The sequence below is a fragment of the Malaclemys terrapin genome, chromosome 1, assembly GCF_027887155.1.
Source record: "Malaclemys terrapin pileata isolate rMalTer1 chromosome 1, rMalTer1.hap1, whole genome shotgun sequence".
Lineage (NCBI taxonomy): Eukaryota > Metazoa > Chordata > Testudines > Emydidae > Malaclemys > Malaclemys terrapin.
In genome coordinates this window covers 261853116-261880261 of record NC_071505.1, presented here as the reverse complement: position 1 = coordinate 261880261, position 27146 = coordinate 261853116, and the positions used below count along the sequence as shown (strand labels likewise).

General features: G+C 44.7%; 1 protein-coding gene across 2 annotated transcripts in view; it reads left to right on the top strand.

Moving 5' to 3' along the window:
* Positions 1-2046: 2046 nt before the first annotated feature.
* Positions 2047-27146, top strand: part of ABCC4 (ATP binding cassette subfamily C member 4) — a 235430-nt gene continuing 210330 nt past the window's right edge. The window contains exon 1 of one of the 2 annotated variants that reach the window (XM_054012156.1): positions 2047-2284. In XM_054012156.1, coding sequence (XP_053868131.1) covers positions 2211-2284 — 74 coding nt within the window. In that variant the 5' untranslated portion in view covers positions 2047-2210. The remainder of the gene's footprint in view (positions 2285-27146) is intronic. The other variant, XM_054012155.1, reaches the window with a different exon arrangement.

Here is a 27146-nt window from a genome sequence, read left to right as displayed (position 1 = left end):
AAGCATTAGATATACCTAAGCCCCTTCATTTTCAGTTTCAGCTGATTCTTAATGAAAAATTCCTGGGTATTTTAAAAAGTATTGTTCATTTGTTTCTGATTCACCCTACTTTTGTATCATTCAAATATATAAAAAATAACTTGTTTTATTAGGAAAATACAATATATTGCATGAGATATATGTATTATGATAGTATGTTAGTCTGTGTGTATATGCAAAGCTGCCTGTTGAAGAAAGGCTATGCATTAGTTTAGATTAAGATACATACAATAAACAAACAGGCACACATGCTCTAAAGTGGGTGCACATCTGAATGTACTGGTGAATATCACGTGCACCACGTACACATTTCAAGCTGTTAGCAGATGATAGTTTAAAGATTTGACACACTAAAATGGGAAGAAAAGAAAAATCTGTATTAGAATACATTTCAGAACACAAGGGAGTATTCAAAAGTTTTATTAAAACAAAAACAGGAGAAAAGGATGAAGTTGAATGTATGTCTGCAAATGGTGTGGCCCAATTATTAAATATAAATATTTATAAGCTAATAGTTCTAAGTCTGCAACAGTAAACTGTTTATTCAAATGAAAGGCTTTATTTGTGGATTAGAGATATATTGTTTTCTTAAACTCATAGGTGGCATTGTATTTTGAGTTCTGTTTTAGTTCCACAGCAAACCACATTGATGAATAGAATTCAAAGCATTCATCTATTGAATACCTTTCCCCTCTGTCTTTCCATCCACCAAAAGAAACCCCGATATTTACCCAGAAAAATTAATATTTTTTGCACTGATTTTCACCTGCTTTTGTTGTTGTGGCAATAAACACTGATAAATTCCTGGGAAAAATTAAATAAAATAAAAATTGAAAATGAAGGGCACTAGAAATACCATATATTGGTTATAAAAGCCATGGTGAGGATGAGTTTAACTCACTCTTTACAGTTGTTTCAAGAAGTTCTGTTTGGCACAAGCTATTCTTCTTCTTGATATACTGAACTAGACATTTTTGTTCTACTACCATGAAATCATTTACAAGGATTTGGAACACTTTCACTTGCAGGACAATCAATTTCATTAATATCTAGGAACTTGAGACCATGTTTTACTCATGCACATTCAGACTATGAAATCTTCATTCATGTAGCAACCAAACCACACAAAGTTTATCAAAGCAATTAACTTGGGACTTGGAGCTGAGATTTGGAAATAAAATTTTCTGATAATATCTGGAGGAAAGCTTGAACAAAATGCTTCTGAAGTATTAAGCAGTTATATTTGTCTTATTCCAACTTTTTAAAGTCTTGTGGATACCTTTAAGTTTAGGTGTGATGGTGCTTTCTTCCTGCAGCTGTCCACTGAAATCTAATTAGTGCTTATTTGTATTTCAGTAGTGCAAAAAGGGGCTAGGTGCTGTACAAACATGTAGGAAAACTGCCCCTCTCCTAACAAGCTGCCAATCTAAGGAAGTGGTTTCCAATCTGTGGTCCAGCAACCCTTGTGGGTCTGCAGACTATGTCTAAGATTTCCAAAGGGGTCACCAGCTCCATTCACCATTTTGGGGGGGGGGGGGGTTTGCAAATTAAAAAAAGGTTGAAAAGCACTAATCTAAGGTCCTGTGCCTGCAAGTTGCCCCATAGAGCTAGCCTCCTGCAGATTTCCTTTGACTTTGCTAAGGTCCAAACCCTGAAAACATTTAGGCATCGCAGAAACTTCGTGTAGCTGAGCTAACCAGCTGAAGCCAGTGCCAGGACTGGTGTGCATATGTGTTTGAAGACTGGGGGCTTAAACATCGAGGGTGAAGTCCTGTCCCCAGTGAAGGCCACGGCACAAATCCCCGGACTGCGAGGCGGCCGGGATTTCCAAGCTGATCGGCAATGGGCATTCTCATTTCTTGCAACTTTGAACAGGGCAGCGAGGAGCAGCTGTGCTGTGCGTGGGGCCCCGGGCCGGGCGCTCGCTAGCCCCGCGGCTGCCGGCGGGCTCCGGCTCGGCTCCGGCCACGCGGAACGGGCTCTGCATGGGCTCCGGGCCGGCAGGAGGCGCCGGGGAGGGTGTCTGATTTCCCGGAAGCGGCTCCAGAACTGTGCTGCTGAGCCGGGGAAGCAGCTGCTGCCCGGCAGCCCCAAGCCTGTTGCACGCCGCGGGCCGGGCACAGAGCGGCCGAGCCAGCGGCAATAGCAGGTGACAGAGCAGCGGCAGGGGGATGGAGGCACCGCGGCGGGAGGAGAAGTCCAACCCCCTGCGGGCTGCCAACTTCTGCTCCCGGCTCTTCTTCTGGTGAGTTCCCCCCCGCGCCGTCCCCGGCCGCGCTGGCGCCGGCTCCCCATCCCGGGGCAGCGCCGTGCGGCAGGGCTGCTCGGGCCGCGGGAGCCCGGAGCCGGGCTGTGCAGAAAGGGGGTCGGAGCGAGCACAGAGCCCGGGGAGGAGAGAGCTGCCTCGCGGCCAGGTTCAGCCCGGCGGCGCCTGCCCCGGCCCGCGCTTCCCGAGAGGGCTCAGGCTGAGTGTCGGTGCTCCCGGGAATGCCGCTGTGGGCCCCGGTCAGAGCCGCGCACCCGCGAGCAGGAGCTGGCCGTGGGCCAAGTGTCATCACTGACAGATCCCGGGGGTCTTTCGGTGCGAGCGGCCGCTTCTCAGAGACTAGGTCCGGTCATATGAGACCCGGGCTCGAGAGGTGACCTGTCCCGCCTAGCGCTGTCTGCTGCTCCAGCGGGGCTGCTACGCCGGGCTCTTCAGCCAGCCCTCTACTAATCTCTTGTAGGGAGCAGCTGGTTTGAGAAGACCCCCACCCCCCAGCGCACACCGCCAGGAGCAGGCTGTAAAGTCGAGCTGCGGCGGGATCAATCCCCCCATTGCTCCCTTGCCTGATTCTGTTCCCCATAGGTAGTCAGGGGCCTTAGAGTAGTGCCCATTTTTGAGTATCGTGCGTGGCTTGCTACTGCGGAGAATTTCCTTGTTTACGGCAGATTCTAGCCCCCTTACACTATTCACTATGTCATTTTCTTATTTTATGTGGTAATTGGGGAAAGGGGAACCGTCTTTTCTACTTGTGTCAACACTTACCATTGTCTGAGCCACCTGTGCTTAGACCGATTCTGATGCAAGCTGACTGAAATCATGCTCTTTCTTCCTCTTACTTAATGGATCAGAGACAAGCCGTGCATTGTTCATTCTAAAGAAATCTGCCCTATCTCTAGCGAACTCTTGTTTTCTTAAATGAGATCCCTCAAGTAGTATGTGGCACTCTGGGGAATCTCCCAAGGCAACAGTCATCCAGATTAATAGCTCACTGCTTCCTGCAGTATCATTCCTGACCATTGGCTGTACCGGCTATCCTTTTTGGGGTGGTAGAGGTTTTCACAGCGGGGTGAGATGGGGAGAAGCGCCCATAGAAATGACTATGTACTTGGGACCAGATTCTCCACTGCATTTGCTCCTTTGCAAAGCTAGTGTAAAATTTGACCATTCTGATTTGGTAGCATTTTACAGTTATTTTGCACAGATATACGATTACTCAAGGTGCAAGACAGTGGAGAATCAGTCTGTTGTTTGCTGCACACTTTTTTTTTTTCTTTGAAAAGGTGTCAGTCTATCCTCCCATCTGTCTTCTCTCACTTTGTGGATCAGGATCACACTCCACCTCACCCTCCCTGTTTTGAAAAGCACCTTGCAGCCACATGAATGCTGGGATAGCTGCCTGTAATGCACCGCTCCCAACACAGCTGCAAATGTTGCAAGTCTGGCCACGCCACTGCGCTGGCAGCTGTCAGTGTGGACAGACTGCAGCGCTTTTCCCTACTCAGCTGTATGAAGACAGGTTCACCTCACAGCGCTGTACAGCTGCAAGCGTAGCCAAGGCCTTTAGGAGAAGGGAAGAGCAACACTTCCCCCAATGCAAGCTTCACTTGGAGAGAAGGAGGGGGCGGTCAGGGGAGAAGTGCTGGATTCTTTGTTTGGAGCTCTTGGAAACGCAGGAAGAGTTTGAGTAATCAAACTTTAACCTGATCCTGAAAACAGTTCTGAGCGGAAATCTTTTTTTGAGGATGGAGGGATGAACAAACAAAAATGTACAAACCTGATGTTACCAGATTTGCCCGTTACTTTGGGGTATGCTCATTTATTAGGGTTATTCTTGGGGGGGGCGAGGTGTTCTGTAGTTCTATCAATGTACTGCTTGGGGCACTTGTGTTCTCATACTGAGCTCTGCTTCTCTTTGCTGTATATTCCCTCCCCATGGAGCTATCCTGCAGGATCTAGGTTCCCCAGGGCTGGGTTCTTCCAGCCCCAGAATCAGACTGACCGACACACACACACAGGCGCACACACACAGAGACACAGACACCGTTCATCAGCACTCCCAAGCTGACCCCTTATATGTCCCTCTACTCAGTAGGTTGGGTCAAGCAGCATTTCCAAGCTGTCACCCTCATATGCCCTGGGCACCGCACCGGAATAGAGTAGTACGTCTGAGCAGTCTGGGTTGAGCAGCACTTCCAAGATGCCACTCTCATATGTCCCAGGTTCAGCACGTCCCTATTCCCACTTTCACATTACAATTGTTCTGATAGCAACCCACTTGATGAGCAAACCCCACAGGATTTTTGGGGCTGTAGGGATCTTTAGCTTAGGTACGAGGAGCGTTGCTGCAGAGTGAATGAGGAAGCCAACCCCATCCCCCCCGTAAGCCAGCTTACCTATGAAAGTTATTTATTGCCAAGTAATAACCACAGGGGAGCCAAACAGACAAAACAGGTATAATATTAAATCTAACTTAAATTAGATTATAAAAGTCAGGTTTAGACTTTTAGAAAACTGTAACTGATCACACAAGTCAGGGTCAGAAGGCTATACCTAGAGAGAGAAATATGTTCTCACCACTCTGTGAAGCTTGAATCCATTGGGTTTCCCAAGTGGTGGTGGTAGTTGAGGGTCCAGAGTGCTGGAGACAGGCAGAGCCCCCAGCATGATCAGTCAGGAGAAAATAAAGTCCCGATGGAATTGATGCAAATTTTGGATCCAGGCATCAGAGCACTTACTTGACCATGGGTAGGGGTTTTTTGTAGGGAAACAATGGTTTAAGAGAGAACACTAGATTTGTTTATGGGTAAATTGATGGCCCAAGGGAGTATACCAAAGTTGTTTTGTTCAAGCTAGACAATAGGAACTGATCATTCCTGGCTATGGGCAGTGTTCCTTGGAGGGAGCTCACAATGCAATTAGGCAGCTTCATTATTTTGGATACCAATAAAGGATTTATTACTAGAATTGGTCTGATAACTACTGAGCTGGGTGTGTGCAGGTGTGGGTTCATTAAATCTGGAGCAGAGATACCCCATCATGCAGTGCTTCCCTGCTTTTCTGGTCCCAGAGTTCCGTGTGGTTCTTGCCTTGGAATCTCTGTTCTCCAGTCTGTATGCTAATGGGGATGCCTCCCTGTCCCATCTTCGATGTAAATGAGGCTAGGGGAGTTTCCCTAATCCTGTCACCCTTGTCCCAGGGGTTTAAGTGTGTCTCCCACTGCCTTTTCATTGCTTTTTGTAAGGCCTGGTCTACACTACGACTTTAATTCGGATTTAGCAGCGTTAATTCGAATTAACCCTGCACCCGTCCATACAACGACGCCATTTAATTCGAAATAAAGGGCTCTTTAAATCGATTTCTGTACTCCACCCCGACGAGCGGAGTAGCGCCAAAATCGATTTTATTTTGAATTAGGGTTAGTGTGGCCGCAATTCGATGGTATTGACCTCCGGGAGCTATCCCACAGTGCACCATTGTGACCGCTCTGGACAGCAATCTGAACTCGGATGCACTGGCCAGGTAGACAGCAAAAGCCCCGCGAACATTTGAATTTCATTTCCTGTTTGCCCAGCGTGGAGAGCACAGGTGACCACAGATAGCTCATCAGCACAGGTAACCATGCAGGCCGATAATCGAAAAAGAGCACCAGCATGGACCGTACGGGAGGTACTGGATTTGATCGCTATATGGGGAGAGGATTCAGTGCTAGCAGAACTTCGTTCTAAAAGACGAAATGCCAAAACTTTTGAAAAAATCTCCAAGGGCATGATGGAGAGAGGCCACAATAGGAACTCAGATCAGTGCCGCGTGAAAGTCAAGGAGCTCAGACAAGCCTATCAAAAAACAAAGGAGGCAAACAGTCGCTCCGGGTCAGAGCCGCGGGCATGCCGCTTCTACGCCGAGCTGCATGCAATTCTAGGGGGGGCCGCCACCACTACCCCACCTGTGACCGTGGATTCCGGGTCGGGGATAGTCTCATCAGCTACACCTGAGGATTCTGCGGATGGGGAAGAGGAGGAGGAGGAGGACGAGCTTGCAGAGAGCACCCAGCACTCCGTTCTCCCCAACAGCCAGGATCTTTTTCTCAGCCTGACTGAAGTACCCTCCCAACCCTCCCAAGCCAGTATCCAAGACCATGACCCCATGGAAGGGACCTCAGGTGAGTTTACCTTTTAAAATATAAAACTTGTTTTAAAAGCAAGTGTTTTTTAATGATTACTTTGCCCTGAGGACTTGGGATGCATTCGCGGCCAGTACAGCTACTGGAAAAGTCTGTTAACGTGTCTGGGGATGGAGCGGAAATCCTCCAGGGACATCTCCATGAAGCTCTCCTGGAGGTACTCCAAAAGCCTTGCTACAAGGTTTCTGGGCAGTGCAGCCTTATTCCGTCCTCCATGGTAGGACACTTGACCACGCCATGCTTGCAGCAAGTAATCTGGTATCATTGCCTGACAAAGCCTGGCAGCGTATGGTCCCGGTGTTTGCTGGCATTCAAGCAACATCCGTTCTTTATCTTGCTGTGTAATCCTCAGGAGAGTGATATCGCTCATGGTAACCTGGTTGAAATGCGGGAACTTAATTAAGGGGACAGAGGTGGCCGTTCCTACTGGGCTGTTTGCCTGTGGCTGAAAAGAAATCCTTCCCTGCAGTTAGCCAAGCGCGGGGGGGGAGGAGGGGGGAATTGGCCCTGAGCTTTTCGCGTTTGGCTAGCAGGGATCTTCCCTGTTACCAGCTACACGGTGGGGGGAGGGGTACAGCGATTATCCCAGAGAATTCATGGTGGGAGGCGGAGTGGGGGGGTTAGTTTGGTTTCTGCAGGGATCTTCCCTGATACCTGCCACGCGATGGGGGGAGGGATAAAGCGATCATCCCAGAGAATTGGATGCGGGGAGGTTAGTTTGTTTTCTGCTGCTGAAGGTTAACGGGAAAACCGCAGCAGTCAACGGGCTTTGCTTGGTATGTGAGAAAGGAGGGCGCAGAAGCCGAAAGACAATGGCTTACCATGGCTGCATGCAAGCTGAATTCTGTTGCCCAGACCTGCGTCTGTGATCGCTAACACCAAAGCCACAGGCACTCAATATTAAGATGGAAAATGCGACCTTGTACTGAAATCACATGTGCTATGTAATGTGAATAGTGTTTTTCACCATGAAAGAGTATAAGCATTGTTCTGTAAAATGTATCATTTTAAAAACTTCTCTCCTTTTTTTCAACCCTCCCTCCAGCAGCTGCAAATTTTTCAAGCCTCCCTCCTCTGTCCCGAAGGCTATCTCAGATAAGGCGTCGGAAAAAGAGGACGTGAGATGACATGTTCGCAGAAATAATGGAATGCACCCGCAATGAAAGAGCTCATTTGAATGAGTGGAAGGACACTGTATCTAAATTTAGGAAAGATGCCAGTGAACGTGAGGTCATGAGGGACGCTCGAGATGAGAGGTGGCAGGCTGCAACGCTGGGACTGCTGCGTGAGCAAATGGACATGCTCCGGCATCTGGTGGAGCTTCAGGAATGGCAGCAGGATGACAGAGTGCCGCTGCAGCCGCTGTATAACCTTCCTTCCCCCTCACCATGTTTCATATCCTCCTCACCCAGACGTGTAAGAACGCGGGGGGGGGGGGAGGCTCCGTGCACCCTTCCACTCCACCCCAGTGGACAGCCCAACCAAAAGGCTGTCATTATATTGAATTTGTTCAGTGGCCTTTTACTTCCCTCCTATCCTCCTCCCAAACCTCACCCAGATTACCTTGTTGGTTCTCTCCCTATATTTATAATCAGTTAATAAAATATACATGATTTTTAAACGAAAGTGACTTTATTTCCTTTGAAAGAAAGCTGGGGGAACGGGGAAGGTGGGTTCCTTACAGAGAATGAATGAGTCAATAAAGGGGGCGGGTTTTCAGGAAGGAGAAACAAACAGAAATTTCACATTGTAGCCTGGCCAGTCATGAAACTGGTTTTCAAAGCCTCTCTGATGCACAGCGCTTCCTGGTGTGCTCTTCTAATCGCCCTGGTGTCTGGCTGTGCATAATCAGCAGCCAGGCGATTTGCCTCAGCCTCCCACCCTGCCATAAAGGTCTCCCCCTTACTTTCACAGAGATTGTGGAGCACACAGCAAGCAGAAATAACAATGGGGAGATTTCTTTGGCTGAGGTCAGAGCGAGTCAGTAGCGATCGCCAGTGACCTTTTAAATGGCCAAATGCACATTCTACCACCATTCTGCACTTGCTCAGCCGGTAGTTAAACAGCTCCTGACTCCTGTCCAGGCTGCCTGTGTATGGCTTCATGAGCCATGGCATTAAGGGCTGGGTCCCCAAGAATAACTATTGGCATTTCAACATCCCCAACGGTTATTTTCTGGTCCGGGAAGTAAGTCCCTTGCTGCAGCCCTTTAAACACAGTAGTGTTCCTGAAGACGCGAGCATCATGAACCCTTCCTGGCCAGCCCACGTTGATGTTGGTGAAACGTCCCTTGTGATCCACAAGTGCTTGCAGCACCATTGAAAAGTACCCCTTGCGGTTTATGTACTGGGTACCCTGGTGCTCCGGTGCCAAGATAGGGATGTGGGTTCCATCTATCGCCCCACCACAGTTAGGGAATCCCATTGCAGCAAAGCCATCCACTATGACCTGCACATCTCCAAGAGTCACTAGCTTTCATAGCAGTACCTCAGTGATTGCTTTGGCTACTTGCATCACAGCAGCCCCCACAGTAGATTTGCCCACTCCAAATTGATTCCCGACTGGCGTTGCAAGCTTCCACAGGGCTATTGCCACTCGCTTCTCAACTGTGAGGGCTGCTCTCATCTTGGTATTCTGGCGCTTCAGGGCAGGGGAAAGCAAGTCACAAAGTTCCAAGAAAGTGCCCTTACGCATGCGAAAGTTTCGCAGCCACTGGGAATCATCCCACACCCGCAACACTATGCGGTCCCACCAGTCTGTGCTTGTTTCCCGGGCCCAGAATCGGCGTAACCTGCCCCATTAACAGCATGATCTCCAAAGCACCGGGTCCTGCGGTTCGATAGAATTCCATGTCCATATCCTCATCACTCTCGCCGCCGCACTGCCGTAGCCTGCTCCTTGCTGCCTGGTTTTCCAGGTTCTTGTTCAGCATAAACTGCACGATAAGGCGCGAGGTATTTACAGTGTTCATGACTGCTGTCTTGAGCTGAGCGGGCTCCATGCTTGCCGTGGTATGGTGTCTGCACTGTTCACCCAGGAAAAAGGCGCCAAACGGTTGTCTGCCGTTGCTTCCTGGAGAGGGGGGAGGATATACCCAGAACCACCCGCGACAGTGTTTTTGGCCCCATCAGGCATTGGGATCTCAACCCAGAATTCCAATGGGCGGAGGAGACTGCGGGAACTATGGGATAGCTATGGGATAGCTACCCACAGTGCAACGCTCCGGAAATCGATGCTAGCCCCGGTACATGGACGCACACTGCCGAATTAATGTGCTTAGTGTGGTTGCATACATTCGAATTTATACAACCTGTTTTCCAAATTCGAATTATATAAATTCGGATTAATCCCATAGTGTAGACATACCCTAAGTCTTTCTTCTGATCGGTTTTTGTTCAAGCCGAGGCTGGGGCAGGGAAGGTCTTTTGTGAGTCAGAGAGGCTGGGTACTGTGCCCTGGTTCCCCAAGAACACAGAGCTGATTGGCAATCCAGTGTTACCTAACATTATTTCAGTTGTTAAGGGGATGCTCTCAGGTCCTTATATCGTTTATTAGACCATCTTTTGTGGGTGGAAGAGACAAGTTTTCAAGCTTCACAGAGCTCTTCTTCAGGTCTGGGAAAGGTAATCTGTGTGTCAGCTAAATATAAAGTGAGACATAATATAAGGGGTTAGTTAACATGTTGCAAGAAACCACTTCAAATAAAGTAGGCAAGTAACATCTCTGCAGTCATAGGAGAAAGGAGAATTAGTATGTTACAAATTGTTGAAATGAGCCATAAACGTAGAGTCTCTGAGACCATGGTTTTTAGTGATCAACTTGTCTGTTTTCATTGTTCAAACTGGGAGTAATTAAAAAATACATTATTTATAAAAATGTTTTTGTTGTTTGTTCTATGTAATGCATGGGAGGGTAAAACATGTACCCCAGCTCCAGAACTAGAACTCATAGGGAGAGATTAGGGAAAGTGGAATAGAAAGGAGGCATACTGCAGTAATCTCGGGTGCAGTGGGGTATACTGCTCCTTTCACCAGAAAAGCTCCCCTAGTAGGGAAATCCTTCACTCTGCATAGGGAAGCATACAGCATTCATTAGCTTACTCCTTGGCTCCTCCTGTCTTAAAGCCTCTTTAGGATCTTGGAGCCTCAATATCCTGGGCCTCATCAGGGTGGATTTGATTGATCAAATTGATTTAAATCATGATTTAAATCACTAGTCAGGAAGTCTCAATTTAATCATGGTTTTCTACATAAAAGTGCATTCTTGTTGGTTGTTATAACCTTAATACATATTCTTCACAACTCAGAGATAGATGTAGGTTTCATTTTTAGAAAGTACACACTAAACATTTTTAAGTAATTTATTTTGAAAAAATGTCAGATTAGTTTTACAGCTATATCAGAAAATGAATGATTGTTTGGTTATTTCATTTACCAAAGGTAATTGAAGCAGATATTTATGAAGTCATTGGAAGGTGAACTATCTCCAATTCAACTGGTTAATCATTAATATTTGGAGGATTTTCTTGTCATGCTGTATTAGGAGGAGAACATCACCAGACAGACATTTAAATTGTTTTATTTAACTAAAACAACGTTATGTATTCTGGATTTTTTTCTTCAACAGCAAACGTCATATTTTAACAAAACAAGCATATGAATTTTTGAATTTAGTTAGACATTCAGTTTTTTTTTAAATCAGGTTTGTTTTTGTTAAAATTGTTTTTAACTAAAATAGTTAAATGAAATATTAAAAAAAAAAAATTAAATCAACTATGTCAGCCAAGTCAACATGAGAAACTTAAAATATTGGCTTCTGCAGCAAACTCAGTCATCTTCGCCTTCAGTTTCCTGTTCGTTCATAATCTGGAAAAGAAAAACAAGCTTTCCTGCTTTTTCGGGTCCCAAACGATTTCTCAATTTGGAATGAATTAGTCTAAAGGAAGAAAATATTCTTTCTGCACTGGCAGCTACTGCTGTTAAATGTGAGATTGTCTCTTCAACAATCTCTGAATCCAAGTGCTTACGTGACTTCTACCAGTTCACTGGTGTGACTTTCTTTAAAACATCATCAGCAAACATATATTTCTTGAATGGTTCATCCTTAGCTCTGAAGTTTATTATAGTTGGCATTATGGAGGGATGATTGCTGGATGTCAATGTCATAGTCAACTCCTCTTCTTCATCAGTTAAAGTTTGACCCTGATACCGAGTATTGAGAATATTTGCAAGAAAATGAGCTGGAAATAGTGCTTGTCCCATTTGTTTTTTTAATGCTTATAATTTAACTCTGTCATCGCATATTTCTCTTTTTAAGATCTCACTCAGTTCCTTCTGAATTTCAACAGTGTCAGCAATAAAACAGCTATTTCCCTGTATTTTGTTCAAGACTACAGAAATAGGTTTCAGGGTACTCCGCATGTGTTCAACATTTCTCTGAAACCCAATGTTGAGAACTTTGGCTGTGACAGTGCTATCTATTTTTTCACAGTTTTGTTCACAAACTGTCATCAGATTAGGCCAGTTCTTGATATAGTGCTCAAAACAGTCCACTGCTTAGGCCTTGGCTACACTGGCAATTCACAGCGCTGCACTTGCTGCGCTCAGGGGTGTGAAAAAACACCCCCCCCGAGTGCAGCGCTGTAAAGCACCAGTGTAATCAGTGCCTGCAGCGCTGCATGCTTGCTCGCAGCGCTGCAAGCTCTTCCCCTCGGAGAGGTGGAGTACTTATAGTGCTGCGAGAGCTCTCTCGCAGCGCTGGCGGTGTGACTACACTCGCGCTTCACAGTGCTGCCGCGGCAGTGCTGTGAATCCACGAGTGTAGCCAAGGCCCGAGTTCCATCGCACGTCTTGTGGGAGAGTTAGCTTGTTTCCTCCCACTTTTTTCAAAGCAGCTGCTGCAAAGTGGTTGTTATGGAAGTATTTTGCAATTTCAATAACATTAGCCTTTATTTCTGGAACACTGAAGTCTTTGGCTAGGAGGTGCATCAAATGAGCACTGCAACCGTATGTTATTAGCTTGGGACCCTCGTCTAAAGTTCTTCTCATCTTGGATACATTTGCAGCATTGACTGTGACCAAGCTGCGTACTAGACATTTGAATTTTTTTTCATAGTTTGTTATAGCTTTTACTGCTACTTCTTGTAAGTATTCTGCTATATATGCATTTCCTGTTGTATCAATTTTTTCTGTAAGGAAGACATTCCCTTCTTCTGTTGTCACACAAGCACATACAACAGGATCATTGTGGACATTGCTCCACCCATCAAGACTCAGGTTAACAATATCACCTTCTAGACATTTTGCACCCTGCTCAATTTCTCTTTCATACACTTTATCCAGCAATTTGCCTGCGACATTTGCTCTGTTGGGTGGACTGTATCCTGGTCTTAATGACTGAACCATGTTAATGAACTGTGGGTTCTCAATCACAGGGAAAGGAGAGTTTGTTGCATAAACAAACTGGGCAATTTTTTCATCAATTACCTCTTTTTGTAATCTGCTGGTTCTTATCACAAACTTATCTATGGTTGTTTCTGGATGATGGAGATTTTTATCTTTTTGCTACAGATGATATACTGTGGTTATGTTACATACATAATGTGACTGAAACACTATAATTGGCAGATAACTCTGAAACTATAAAAAATGATGGTGATCTTGAAGGTGGATAGTCTTCAGAATCTTGTATGCTAAGGATGGATTCTCCTGAACAAAATAGTCAATACAGAAGCCCCTGCAACTCCATAAGATTGGGTCCCTAATGCATGAACTATTGGAATTCATTTACAAAACTTTTCTTAAACATTACATGAATATATTGTCTCATACTATAGAATTAGAATTTATAATCCCTATTCCATGATGAGATATCTTTGAACTATAATGCATCTTAATTAAAACTATCTTTTAAATGGTATTTTTACTAAAAAAGCATTTTATTAAAAAAAAATCCGATTTTAAATAAAAAAAATGATTTTTTTAAATCATTGATTTTTATCCACCCTGGGCCTCATTCATATACGTGGGCAGTGGATCAAGCTACAGAAGCAGGGGTTCCCTGTTCCGTAGATGTGAAGGCTTTTTCTGTCTCATTTTGTTCACCTACATATGTTTAGGTGGAGGAGGAAGAATGCAATGTATGGATTTTACATCTTTATGTTGTTTGCCCAAGCTTAAGAAGTGGAATAAATAAACAATGAGTAATTTTTTACTTTGTTTAAAGGACTAAAATATAGACCCTTATTATTCAATGTGATGCAGATAGACAGACTGCTGCATTCATGCAGAGCCCTGTTGATTAGGCCTCAACTGGAGTATTGTGTCCAGTTCTCCTTGTTACAACTTTTTATGTACTTGAAAACTGTTATCATGTCCCCTCTCAGTCTTCTCTTTTGCAGACTAAACAACCCCAATTTTTTCAATCTTCCCTCATAGGTCATGTTTTCTAGACCTTTAATCATTTTTGTCACTCTTCTCTGGACTTTCTCTACTTTGTCCACATCTTTCCTGTTATGTGGCACCCAGAACTGGACACAATACTCCAGTTGAGGCCTAATCAGCGCGGAGTAGAGCGGAAGAATTACCGTATATACTCGTTCATAAGCCAAATTTTTTTAGTAAAAAAGGGAAGCACCAGAGAAGGGGGTCGGCTTATGAACGGGTACAGAGAGGGAGAGGTGGGACACGGCCCCTCCCCCAACAGAGAGAGCAAGGAGAGGCAGCACAGCCAGCAGAGCCAGAAGGGAAGAGGCTGGGGCCAGAGTCTCTCTGCTTCTGGCCACGCTTCTCTCCCCCCAGCCTCCGAAGCAGTTGCAGCTCCGGGGCTGGCAGGCTGCAGCTGTGCCACTCAGTCTCACCCCCAGAGCAGGCTGTGGCAGTGCCGCCCAGCCCACTACAGGAATAAAGGGAAACAAGAAGACTTTTTATCAATACATTAGAAGCAAGAGGAAGACCAAAGACAGAGTAGGCCCACTGCTTAGTGAAAAGGGAGAAACAGTAACAGGAAACTTGGAAATGGCAGAGATGCTTAATGACTTCTTTGTTTTGGTCTTCACCGAGAAGTCTGAAGGAATGCCTAACATAGTGAATGCTAATGGGAAGGGGGTAGGTTTAGCAGATAAAATAAAAAAAGAACAAGTTAAAAATCACTTAGAAAAGTTATATGCCGGCAAGTCACCAGGGCCTGATGAAATTCATCCTAGAATACTCAAGGAACTAATAGAGGAGGTATCTGAGCCTCTAGCTATTATCTTTGGAAAATCATGGGAGACGGGAGAGATTCCAGAAGACTGGAAAAGGGCAAATATAGTGCCCATCTATAAAAAGGGAAATAAAAACAACCCAGGAAACTACAGACCAGTTAGTTTAACTTCTGTGCCAGGGAAGATAATGGAGTAAGTAATTAAGGAAATCATCTGCAAACACTTGGAAGGTGGTAAGGTGATAGGGAATAGCCAGCATGGATTTGTAAAGAACAAATAATGTCAAACCAATCTGATAGCTTTCTTTGATAGGATAACGAGTCTTGTGGATAAGGGAGAAGCTGTGGATGTGGTATACCTAGACTTTAGTAAGGCATTTGATACGGTCTCGCATGATATTCTTATCGATAAACTAGGCAAATACAATTTAGATGGGGCTACTATAAGGTGGGTGCATAACTGGCTGGATAACCGTACTCAGAGAGTTGTTGTTAATAGTTCCCAATCCTGCTGGAAAGGCATAACAAGTGGGGTTCTGCAGGGGTCTGTTTTGGGACCGGCTCTGTTCAATATCTTCATTAACGACTTAGATATTGGCATAGAAAGTACGCTTATTATGTTTGCGGATGATACTAAACTGGGAGGGATTGCAACTGCTTTGGAGGACAGGGTCATAATTCAAAATGATCTGGACAAATTGGAGAAATGGTCTGAGTTAAACAGGATGAAGTTTAACAAAGACAAATGCAAAATGCTCCATTTAGGAAGAAAAAATCAGTTTCACACATACAGAATGGGAAGAGACTGTCTAGGAAGGAGTACGGCAGAAAGGGATCTAGGGGTTATAGTGGACCACAAGCTAAATATGAGTCAACAGTGTGATGCTGTTGCAAAAAAAGCAAACATGATTCTGGGATGTATTAACAGGTGTGTTGTGAGCAAGACACGAGAAGTCATTCTTCCACTCTACTCGGCTCTGGTTAGGCCTCAGCTGCAGTATTGTGTCCAGTTCTGGGCATCGCATTTCAAGAAAGATGTGGAGAAGTTGGAGAGAGTCCAGAGAAGAGCAACAAGAATGATTAAAGGTCTTGAGAACATGACCTATGAAGGAAGGCTGAAAGAATTGGGTTTGTTTAGTTTGGAAAAGAGAAGACTGAGATGGGACATGATAGCAGTTTTCAGGTATCTAAAAGGGTGTCATAAGGAGGAGGGAGAAAACTTGTTCACCTTAGCCTCTAAGGATAGAACAAGAAGCAATGGGCTTAAACTGCAGCAAGGGAGGTCTAGGTTGGACATTAGGAAAAAGTTCCTAACTGTCAGGGCAGTTAAACACTGGAATAAGTTGCCTAGGGAGGTTGTGGAATCTCCATTTCTGGAGATATTTAAGAGTAGGTTAGATAAATGTCTATCAGGGATGGTCTAGACAGTATTTGGTCCTGCTATGTGGGCAGGGGACTGGACTTGATGACCTCTCGAGGTCCCTTCCTGTCCTAGAATCTATGAATCTATAAAACATGCCGAGGCCGCGCCGCCTGGTCTGGACCGAACGGGCTAATGAACAAGTATATACGATAGTTTATTTGCTGTTGTTTCCCTAGTGCTGTATTTGCAGGATCATCTTGATGGGAAAAATGAGGACTCTGAGGGTTGATTTGAGTGTCTCAGTGATTTTCCTTAACAGTTAGAGGACAATTAAGTTCAATGTTTGTCAGTTTGGAAAGTAATTTTGTTTTGGAAAATTGTTTGGGTTTTAACATGTTTGTTGTACAAGTGCCTAGAGTTAAGATAGGCACTTCTCAGGCCTTCTCTTTGCTAGGTAAAAAGATGCATTCTTAACTTGTTAGCTAACATGAGTTAACTGACATATTTGCAGCTTTTACACAAGTTAGCAGGTTGAGTTAAAGATTATGGGTTTACCTTAACCTGCTAACGTGGAAAATACAACTGCCTTATCTTCACTAGGATTTTACCTTGGGTTAGGCTAACCCAAGGTAAGAACACACCTCTTTTGAAGACACTTCCTCAATGATTAGAAAATACTTACTATCCTGTGTAGTTCTTATTCACTTAGAAAAACTTACAACCTTTGGATTTGTCACAGGGATATTTAAGCTACACAACTACATTTTTAGACTATTAAAACTTCCTTTTTATGCAGCATATGATCCAGGTGTGGAATTCACTAATGCAGGAAATTATCAAGATGTACATAATGTAACAGAATTTTTAAAAGACTGGATAGTCTTTTTTGGACGTAAGCTGGAACACTATGATTGGGGAAATCCACCTTGTTATTCAGCGCATCAGCGGAATCCACACTAAGAAGTGTGAGAGAGAAATTATGAGCATTATGAGTTTTTAATTCCTTTGGAGCATTAGGTTACTCAAGGCCATAGACAGGATACCTTCCTGGATCATCTGTTGATATTGTACTATAGGGCAATTCCGACTATAATGTTAAAACATGTGACTAATTCCCTACTCACTGAGCTGGAAACTTGCTCTAAGGCAGGGGTCAGCAACCTTTCAGAAGTGGTGTGCCAAGTCTTCATTTATTCACGGTAATTTAAGGTTTTGCGTGCTAGTAATACATTTTACATTTACAAGGACAGCAGATGGAACCCCAGACTGGCAGCGGGCTGAGTGGACTGGCAGCTGGGACCCCAGGCTGGCAGTGGGCTGAGTGACTCAGCCCGCTGCCGGCCCGGGATTCCTTCCATCCAGGCCGGCAGCAGGCTGAGCGGGGCCGGCGGTGGGGGCCCCAGGCTGGCAGCAGTGTGCCACAGTAAATCAGCTTGCGTGCTGCCGGTTGCCGACCCCTGCTCTTAAGGTATCAAAAAGGATAAAGGGAAGTGTAGGTTCATTGCTTAACAGGAAGGGGAGCCAATATTGGATAATGCAAAGAAGGCTTAGGTGTTTAGTGCCTTCTTTGCTTCAGTCTTCACTAAAAAGGTTAATTGTGATCACATTCTTAACACAATATTAATAACATGAGGAAAGGATTTCAGGCCAGAATAAAGAAAGACCATTTAGGTAAGTTAGATGTATCCAAGTTGGCAGGGTCTGGTGAACTTCATTCTAGAGTACTTAAGGAACTAGCCAAAGCAATTTCTTGGACCTTTGACACTAATCTTTGAGAACTCATGGAGGACAGGTGAGGTCCCAGAGGACTGGAAAGATACTGGAACAAATATTAAACTATTAATTTGTTCCAACTTGGAGGATAAGATGATAAGAAATAGCCAATGTGGATTTGTCGAGAACAAATCATGTCAAACCAATTTAACTTCCTTTTTTTTTATAGGGTAACCAGCCTAGTGGATAGTGGGAGAAGGAGTAGATGTGACATGTGGACTTCAGTAAGACATACTTGTAAACAAAATAGGGAAATATGGTCTAGAGATGACATTACTATAAGGTAGATACATAACTGGCTGAAAGACCATACTTGAGTAGTTATCAGTGGTTTACTGTCAAACTGGGAATACATATCAAGTCAGGTCCTGCAGAGGTCTGTCCCGGGTCTGGTATTATTCATTATTTTCCATTAACGCCTTGGATGACGGAGTGGAGAGTATGCTTATAAAATTTAAAGATGATACCAAACTGGGAGGGGTTGCTATCTTCTGGAAAGACAGATAAATTGCAGAATTAGTCTGAAACTAAAAAGAAAAAATTCAGTAAAGACAAGTGTGAAGTGCTGCACTTAGGAAAGAAAAAGCAACTGCACAAATACAACGGAAGGTTTAACTGGGTAGGCAGTGGTACTGCAGAAAAGGATCTGGGGGATGACTCAACAGTGTAATCTGTTTGAAAAAGGCACATGTCACTCTGGGATGTATTAACAGGAGAGCCATATGTAAAACATGGGAGGTAATAGTCCTGTTCTACTCCACACTTGTGAGGCCTCAGCTAAAATACTCTGTCCAGTTTTAGGCATCTCCATTTAAGAAAGAGAGAGAGTCAAAAGGAGAGTAACAACAATGATAAGATACTTTGAAAACATGACTCATGAGGGACGGATGAAAGAATTAGGCATGTTTTAGTCTAGAGCAGTGGTTCTCAAAGCTGGTCCGCCGCTTGTTCAGGGAAAGCCCCGGTGGGACGGGACGATATGTTTACCTGCCACATCCGCAGGTTTGGCCAATGACGGCTCCCACTGGCCGCGGTTTGCCGTCCCAGGCCAATGGGAGCTGCAGGAAGCGGCGCGGGCTAAGGGATGTGCTGGGTAGTTCCTGCAGCCCCCATTGGCCTGGAGCGGCAAACCGCGGCCAGTGGGAGCCGTCATCGGCTGAACCTGCGGATGTGGCAGGTAAACAAACTGGCCCAGCCCGCCAGGGGCTTTCCCTGAACAAGCGGCGGAGCAGCTTTGAGAACCACTGATCTAGAGGATAAAAGCCTGAGGGCGAACATAAGTCTTCGAAGATGTAAAAGGTTGTTATAAAGAGGATGGTTATCATTGTTTGTCAAGTCCAACAAGGGTAGGACAAAATGTAATGGGATTAGTTTGCAGCAATGGAGATTTAGGTTAGATGTTAGGAAAAAAATCTATTTATGAGGGTAGATAAGCTTTGGAATAGATTCCTAAGGGGGGCTGTGGAATCCTCATCAGGTATTTAAGAACAGGTTAGACAAACACCAATCAGGGATAGTCTAGGTATACTTGGTCCTGCCTTAGCATGAAAGGATGGATAGATTACTTCTTGAGGTCACTTCCAGTTGTGATTGGTAATGATAAAGGCTGCAAGTTTTTCAGGGAGATCATGGATTCAGTAAGGCATACTTGTAAATAAACTAGGGAAATACGACCTTGTGGGACCTCCAGGACTTTGGCAGCTGCAGTGGCTGGTGCAGCTGGCTCCAGGGCCACCCCAGCTGCTTGGGCAGCACTAGGGCCAGCCTCATTGGCTGCTGCTCTGGTGGCCCCAGGCAGCTGGTCCTGGGAACTGACCCAGAGCAGCGGTCCGGGAGCAGCAGCGGTGGTGGGGCCCTGGGCCGCTCTTTGCCCGGAGCAGTGGCGGCAGGGGCCCGGGCCACCCCCGCCCAGAACAGTGGCAGTGGGGCCCTGGACCGCTCCTCACTCGCAGCAGCGGTGGTGGCGATGTGGTCCCCGGCTACCTCCCTTGGCCCAGAGGAGCGGCGTCGGCGGGGCCCCCGCTCACCCCCCAGGCTGGAAGAGCAGCAGCGGCGGGGCCCTGGCCCGGAGTGGTGGTGGCAAAGTCCCGGGCCATCCCACCGAGGAGCAGCAGTGGCAGCAGGGCCCCGGGCTGCCCCCCATCCCTAGGAGCAGCATCGTCCTATGGAGCAGCCCTCCTACCCCCACTCAGCACCTAAGATTTAGTTAGGGGCATTTTTAGTAAAAGTCACGTGACTTTTTGGTTATTGCTCGCGACTTGTTCGTGATTTTTACTAAAAATAGCCATGATTAAATCATAGCTTTAGTAATGATATGTATTCAGCTCTTGTATAGCACTTTTTGATCTGATAATAGTGCTATTGGCTTACCAAGGAAGTCATTTAAGGTGAGCGACTATCCACGTCTAGATTTTAGTAATCCTTTTCAGTTGTCTTAGTCAAGATGTCACTGGAGAAGACTCACTACTAGATTAGGGGCAGACAGGCATTTGGGGTCTTTTTCCCCCCCCCCCCAGTTAATTGCACCTCGTGTAGTCATTTACATCTGTGCAAGTAAGGGTTGTAGTGTTTTACGCCTATTTGGCACAGGTTTAGATAACTACATGCTATTTTTTCATAGATTTTAAGTCCAGACCGGACAATTAGACCATTTAGTCTGACCTCCTATATATAACAGACTATTACATTTCACACAGTTACCTGCCAGCTGAGCCCAGTAAGTTGTGTTTGACTAAAGGATGTATTCCAGAAAGGCATGTAGTCTTGATTTGAAGATATAAACAGGTGGAGAAGCTACCACTTCTCTTGGTAGTTTGTTCCACTGGTTAGTAACCCTTACTGCTAAATTTTTTTTGTAATTTCTCATTTGAATTTGTCTGGCTTGTGGTAAAAGTCAAATGCCTTACAGAAGTTTTTTTGCCTCTACACAATCAAACTTTTAATCTATTCAAATAATTAAATCAGGTTTGCTTGACAAGGTCTATTTTGCATAAAACAGTGTTGACTGGCATTAATTATATTCCTATCCTTTAATTGTTTATCAGCTGAATCCCCTATCAGCTTTTCCATTATTTTGCCTGGGTTAAATATCGGACTAATGGGCCAGTATGCGGCAATGGAGAATCAGGGTCTTTTGTGCATGTGTTGCCTATAGTCTCTAAATATTTACCATCACACATGAGCATTTATTAGGTTTAGAGGTTCAAGTTGAAATATCTGCAGAACTCCTCAAAGAGGGGCTCTGCATAATGTAATGCAACGTGGGTATGAGCTATCAAAGTCAAGCTGTGATTTAGAATGTCAGATTAAAATATTAGCCATTGTTGGGCTATCAAGTTTGTAATGAAGAAAGGATTCTGTTTTTAAAAAAAATTCATTTAAGCCCCAAATATTGAGAGGGAGCGATGAGGATAGTTGCTCAAATAACTGAGGTCCCAATCACTTCAATAGGGGTGAGGCTGTCAGCATAGAGCCTATATCAGGACTGGGGCCTTTGTACATCATAAACAGAAGCAGTTTTTTCTAAGATCAAAAGGAGGCTGAGCTAACAGGCATTTTGTAATAGATAAAAAAGCAACCTCCTGTCTCTTTGTTTACCAGAAATATAACACTGTTGCATTCAAAGTTTATCCATTCAACAATCACATGACAAACTGTGCTCATTTTAATGTAATTAAGTTATTTTTTTCTGAATCTATTTATTACAAGGTACTTAGCAAACAAGAATAGTCCTTTTATAATAACTTAGTCTCTTTCATGATACAGTTTTGTGTGGTAGAGGGTTGCCAAATAAACATTACAGTCTACAAGCACACCCCTTTGTCATTAGGGCTGCTCCATTTCCCCCATTTTCTGTGTATGGCAAAAACCTTTGTGGGGATATGGCTCATATGCATTTGCACAGTTTAGAACTAATCAAATAAGCGAACGATTTTTTGCCTTTGAAGTATCCCAGGTGGCGCAGACTAACCAAAAAATTCTCAGAGATTACATCCTTCATCCCATTCCACCCCCAAATCTCCGCAAAAATTGAAAACTAGGGCTACAGTGTGCTGCCTGTTCCTGGTCATTCTGTTTGTAAATTATACCTCTGCCCCTTTGCTTCCTCCACTTTGAGAAATTCCCACTGCATGTCTGGAAAGAAAGAGGGGAGAGAACAAAGTCAAATGTGGGTGGGTGGCAGAGGGAATGTTCTAATTCTGTCCACAGCCTACCCTCCAGTCACTTGTTAAGACAAAGTGTGGTGCAAAGTTAAGACAAAGTGTGATGCCATTTGCAGTAGATTGTACGGATCTCCATATTATGGTTGGCCGTCTCTTTTCTGCATGCTTTAATTATCAATGAAATAATTAATATTTAAATTACCACTGTTAGGCTTCAGCATCAACAGCTCCTTTCACAGATTAAGACCAGATGGCATCATTATGATCATCTAGTCTGACTTCCAGCATAACACAGGAAATATAATTTCACACAGTATTACCCGCATCAAGCCCAATACTTCTGTCTGAGCTATAGCATATCTTTTAGAAAGACTTTCAGTCCTGATTCAGGTGCTAAAGAATCCACCTTGTCCCTATGTTAAGTTGTTCCAGTAATTACCCTCACTGTGAAAATTTTGCATCTTATTTCTAGTCTGACTTTGGCTGCAGCTTGCAACCACTAGATCTTGTTATGCCTTTTTCTTCTTGATTAAAGAGCTGTCTACTGTTAGAAATCTCTTCCTCGTGTAGGTACTTGTAGACTGTGCTGAAATAACCTCTTAACCTTCTCTTGGATAAACTAAATATATTGCACCTAGGTATCTCATTGTAAGGTATATTTTTCTAGACGGCAAATCATTCTTGTAGCTCATTTCTGAACCCTTTCATATTGTTTAACATCCTTTTTGAAGTGTGGATCCTGGAACGTGACACAATGTTCCAGTTAATGGTCTCAATAACACCACATATACACATCCCTACTCAATATTCCTGTGTTCTAAGGGTTGTGTTGTCTCTCTTAACTGCAGCATTGCACTTGGAGTCATGCTCAGTTGGTTATTTGCTGTTACTGCCAAGTCCTTTTCAGTGTCACTGCATTCCAGGTTATTCCATCTATATTCTTTGTTCCTAGATGTCCGACTTTGCATTTGGCTGAATTAAAACCCATGTTGTTCAAATAAGACCACTTTACAGACCAGTCTAGAACGCTTGGGATAACTGACCTATCCCCATCATTATTTACCACTCCACCAGTTTTTGTGCCATGTACAGACTTTACTAGCAATGATTTTATATTTTCTTCCACATCACTGATAAAGATATAAAACAGCATACCCTGAAATGAATAGAGGCAGGCTGCACCTCTCAGGTTATGATTTCAGGCAGTTCGTAGATTCAGTCAAATAACACTGCATTGTTTTACCTCTTGCTCACATTCTGAAGATTTTCTTAGCAACCATAGGGGCTAGAGAACTCCCACCCCACCCCTAAATGAAAGCTGTGATTCAGGAACACAAACTGAGGTCGCCAAGCTGCTGCAAGAAGGCGTAATTTGACCCATGGAAAAGGGACAGAATGTTATGGGGGGCTTGAAGGTTTTGGATTTCTGAGAGGAGGGTAAGGCAGTTGAAATGGCTTCTTCTAACATTTCGCTCGGCATGTGCAGCCATTTTGATATTGTGGAGCATACGGGGGGGGGGGGGGAGGGAGTTGCCAGGGTAATGGTACCTCACAATTGGGGGGTAACATGGAAATCACTGGCTGTGTTACTTCTGCTCAACGCCACTAAGTGATAGTGCTCAGCAGATTGGAGGATCAGGCCCTATTGTGGAAAAGCAATGGACAAAATAATTGTTTCTAAGGCTTCCGGGGTATTTCAACCTGGCACTGTAACTGCAAGTCCAAAGGGCATTGCTGAGTCTCAAAGGCTTTAAAATACAAAGTTTTACACTGAATGTAATAACCTCTTTTGTAGTGCAAGCAAAAAGCAAATCCACTTTTTCAAGCCCCAAGGGATTCTTTAAACAGAGTGCAGTAAATAGGAACAAGTGGCAGCCAAACTACAAACCACAAGAGTTTTTATAACAAATGACATAACTTATTCCATTTACTGTGTTAATTATCGATAGTTTCTGTGGTGGGGATGTGGGATAAAAAATAAAGTTATGAAAGAGAAGAGGTGAGCCTATTAAAGAAAACTAGAAGGGAATAATAAAAAAATAATAGGAATGTTACAGCTTACTTACTGAGAATTCACACATTCTATTGTATGTAAGAACAATGAAGTTGTAGTTTCTATCAATACTTCTGGGGATAAAAACAACCAAATGGTAAATAACACTAGATTTTTCCAAACTGGGCCAGAGCATTGATTCAATAAATGAATAAGGGAATAGTCAGTAAGAGAAAGCATGCAGGCACTTAAAATAGAAGGTAATAGAACCACACAAAGAAGAAATAATGCCAGAAAACTTTATTGCTTTTTGTAATCAAATTACAAAGCTGATAATTAAAGGGCACCCAATGCATGTTGTATATTTAGCTCAGTATTTACGGCAGTGCCTTAAGAAACTACTTGAAAAAAAATCTGAGTGCAAGGGAAAAATTTGGGTAAACAAAATTGTTCCTGCACAACTCCTGAAAAACAGCTGGACACTGAGTATAAACAGATGATTCCTGTAAAGTAATTTACAAATGGGCTTAAGGAGAATTGGAAAAATGTAGTTTCCAAACCCATTTGCATGAGGAATTAAAGTTTGTGGAAACATACAGGATGTGGCTTTTGTTAGGTATTTTAGCCCCACAGGCAGTAACATTTCTATGTAATTTGAAAATAAAGAGCATGGAAACATAAGAATTGCCATATTGGATCAGAAGAGTGGTCAGATTAGTCTGATATCAGGGGGCGCACTAGTTATAGGCAAACTGAGCAGTTGCATAGGATGGCAGATTCGGCCTAGCCACTTCTTCGTCATGCCTGAGGGGCAGCCAGGCCAAATCTGCCACCCTAAGCCTGTGAGGAGGGGGGCAGCATGCTGAAGTTTTGCCTAGGGCATCAGAATGTCTTGAGCATGTCTAGTATCTGCCTTAGTGACAAAGTCCAGGGGTGAAATCCTGGTCCTACTGAAATCAATGGGAGCAGGATTTCACCTCAGATGTTTCAGAGGAAGGTGCAAGAATCCTTGTAGTGGACAGTTATAGAATAATCTGCTAAGGAGAATTTCTTCTTAAACACAGGCAGTTAGTAGTTTACATCCCTCTTTCTTTATACTACCTAATGTAATGATGGATGTCCTTATTATTCATATAAATATCTACTATTCTTTTGAATCCTGCTAAATGCTTGATCTCAGTGATGTTTTGTGGCAGTGAATTCCACAGGCTAATTATGCATGTAATAACATAAATCCTTTATGCAATTTCTGGAAAACTCTGCAGACTTCTCCTACAAAGTGAAAACCATTTTTAAATACTAGCTGTTGTTGAGCTCAATATAACAGATACTCACTGGCGAAGTGGTGTAGTGATCCACCATCCCTAGACTGAGGGACCATGCAAGTGATTCACTGCCAGTTCAGTCTCTCTGTAATAAGTTCTTTCCAGTCAGGGAAGAAATGCCTTTTGGAACACTGTCAAATCTCAGAATAGCAGGGCTTTGTGATTTAGGAGATAGGATCCTATTCTTCTGTGTAGAAAACACCTGGCTTGACAGTGTTGATTCCAAAAAACATAGCAGGGACCTAATTCTTTTATCTCTTACACTTGTGTACAGTAACTCCTCACTTAATGATGTAATTATGTTCCTGAAAAATGCGACTTTAAGCGAAATAATGTTAAGCGAATCCAATTTCCCCATAAGAATTAATGTAAATGAGGGGGTTAGGTTCCAGGGAAATTTTTTTCACCAGACAAAAGACTATATATATGTTTGTATAAAAGTTTTAAACAAACAATTTAATACTGGTACACAGTGACGATGATTGTGAAGCTTGGTTGAGGTGGAGGAGTCAGAGGGTGGGATATTTCCCTTACTGCTAAATGATAAACTAGCAATTGGCTGAGTTCTCCAGGGTGAACTCTCTCTACACAAGGCAGCAGGAATGGGGGGAGATATGCGCATTTCCCTTAAGTACACTGCCTTGTTAATTAGATCAGCTTGCTGAGATGCAGCTGCTGCAAGCTCCCTCTGTCCTGAGTCCTGGTCTGTCCCCACTGCTCTATGGAAGATGGGGTAAGAGGGGTGCAGGAGCAGGGTGGAGGGGGACACCCTGACATTAGCCCCCCTCTTCCCTCCGTCCCTCCCCACCCGCACAGCAAGCAGGAGTCTCGGGGAGCACCTCCAAGGCAGAGGGCACATGGCAGTGGGGGTAGGGACACAGCTGAACTGCAGGCAGCTGCTGCACTGAGAACGTAGGGGAGCGGGGAGCTGATAGGGGGCTGCCGGTCCACCCTGGTTCCAAGCCCCCACCAGCTAGCTGCAACGGGCTGCTCTTCTAGGGTTACCATATTTCAGCACTGAAAAAAGAGGACACTCCATGGGGGCCCTAGCCCTGCCCCAACTCTGTCCATTCCCCACCCCCCGGCCCCACCTCAACCTCACCCCGGCCCTGCCCCTTCCCCAAAGTCCCTGCCCCAACTCTGCCCCCTCCTCTGAGCACCCTGCATTCCCCCTCCTCCCTCCCGCTCTGATTTTGGTTGGGGGTTGCTAAGTGCTTCCCTGCTCCCCACTTGCCCTGCAGCCTCTGCACCCCCCCGCCCCTGCAGCCTCTGAAACCCCTGCTCCTCACTCGCCCTGCACCCCCAGCCCCTGCAGCCTCTGCGCCCCCACCTGCCCTGCCCCTGTGCCTCCCTGCACCCCCCGCTCCTGCAGCCCAAGCTCGCTACAATGTAGTCGGGGTGGCTGGGCTGGGCTGGGCTGCGGACCCAGTGGATCGTGCTGGGGCCGGGCGGACCCTGGCTTATGCCTCCCTATTTCCCCGGACATGTCCGGCTTTTTGGAAATTCCCCCCGGATGGGAATTTGAGCACCAAAAAGCCGGACATGTCCGGGGAAATCTAGACATATGGTAATCCTATGCTCTTCCTGCAAGCAGTAGACAAAGCAGGCGGCTGCCAAATGACGTTAGAAGGGAGCATTGCACAACTTTAAACAAGCATGTTCCCTAATTGATCAGCAATGTAACAACGTTAACCAGGATGACTTTAAGTGAGGAGTTACTGTAATAGAAAATTAACTCAACTGAGGTCAATGGGCCTACTTCTGTCCTCACGCAGGTGCAAGTCCCATTCAAGTTAATAGGAGTTGCACCCATGTGCAGGCAGAATTCGGCCCACGAATTAC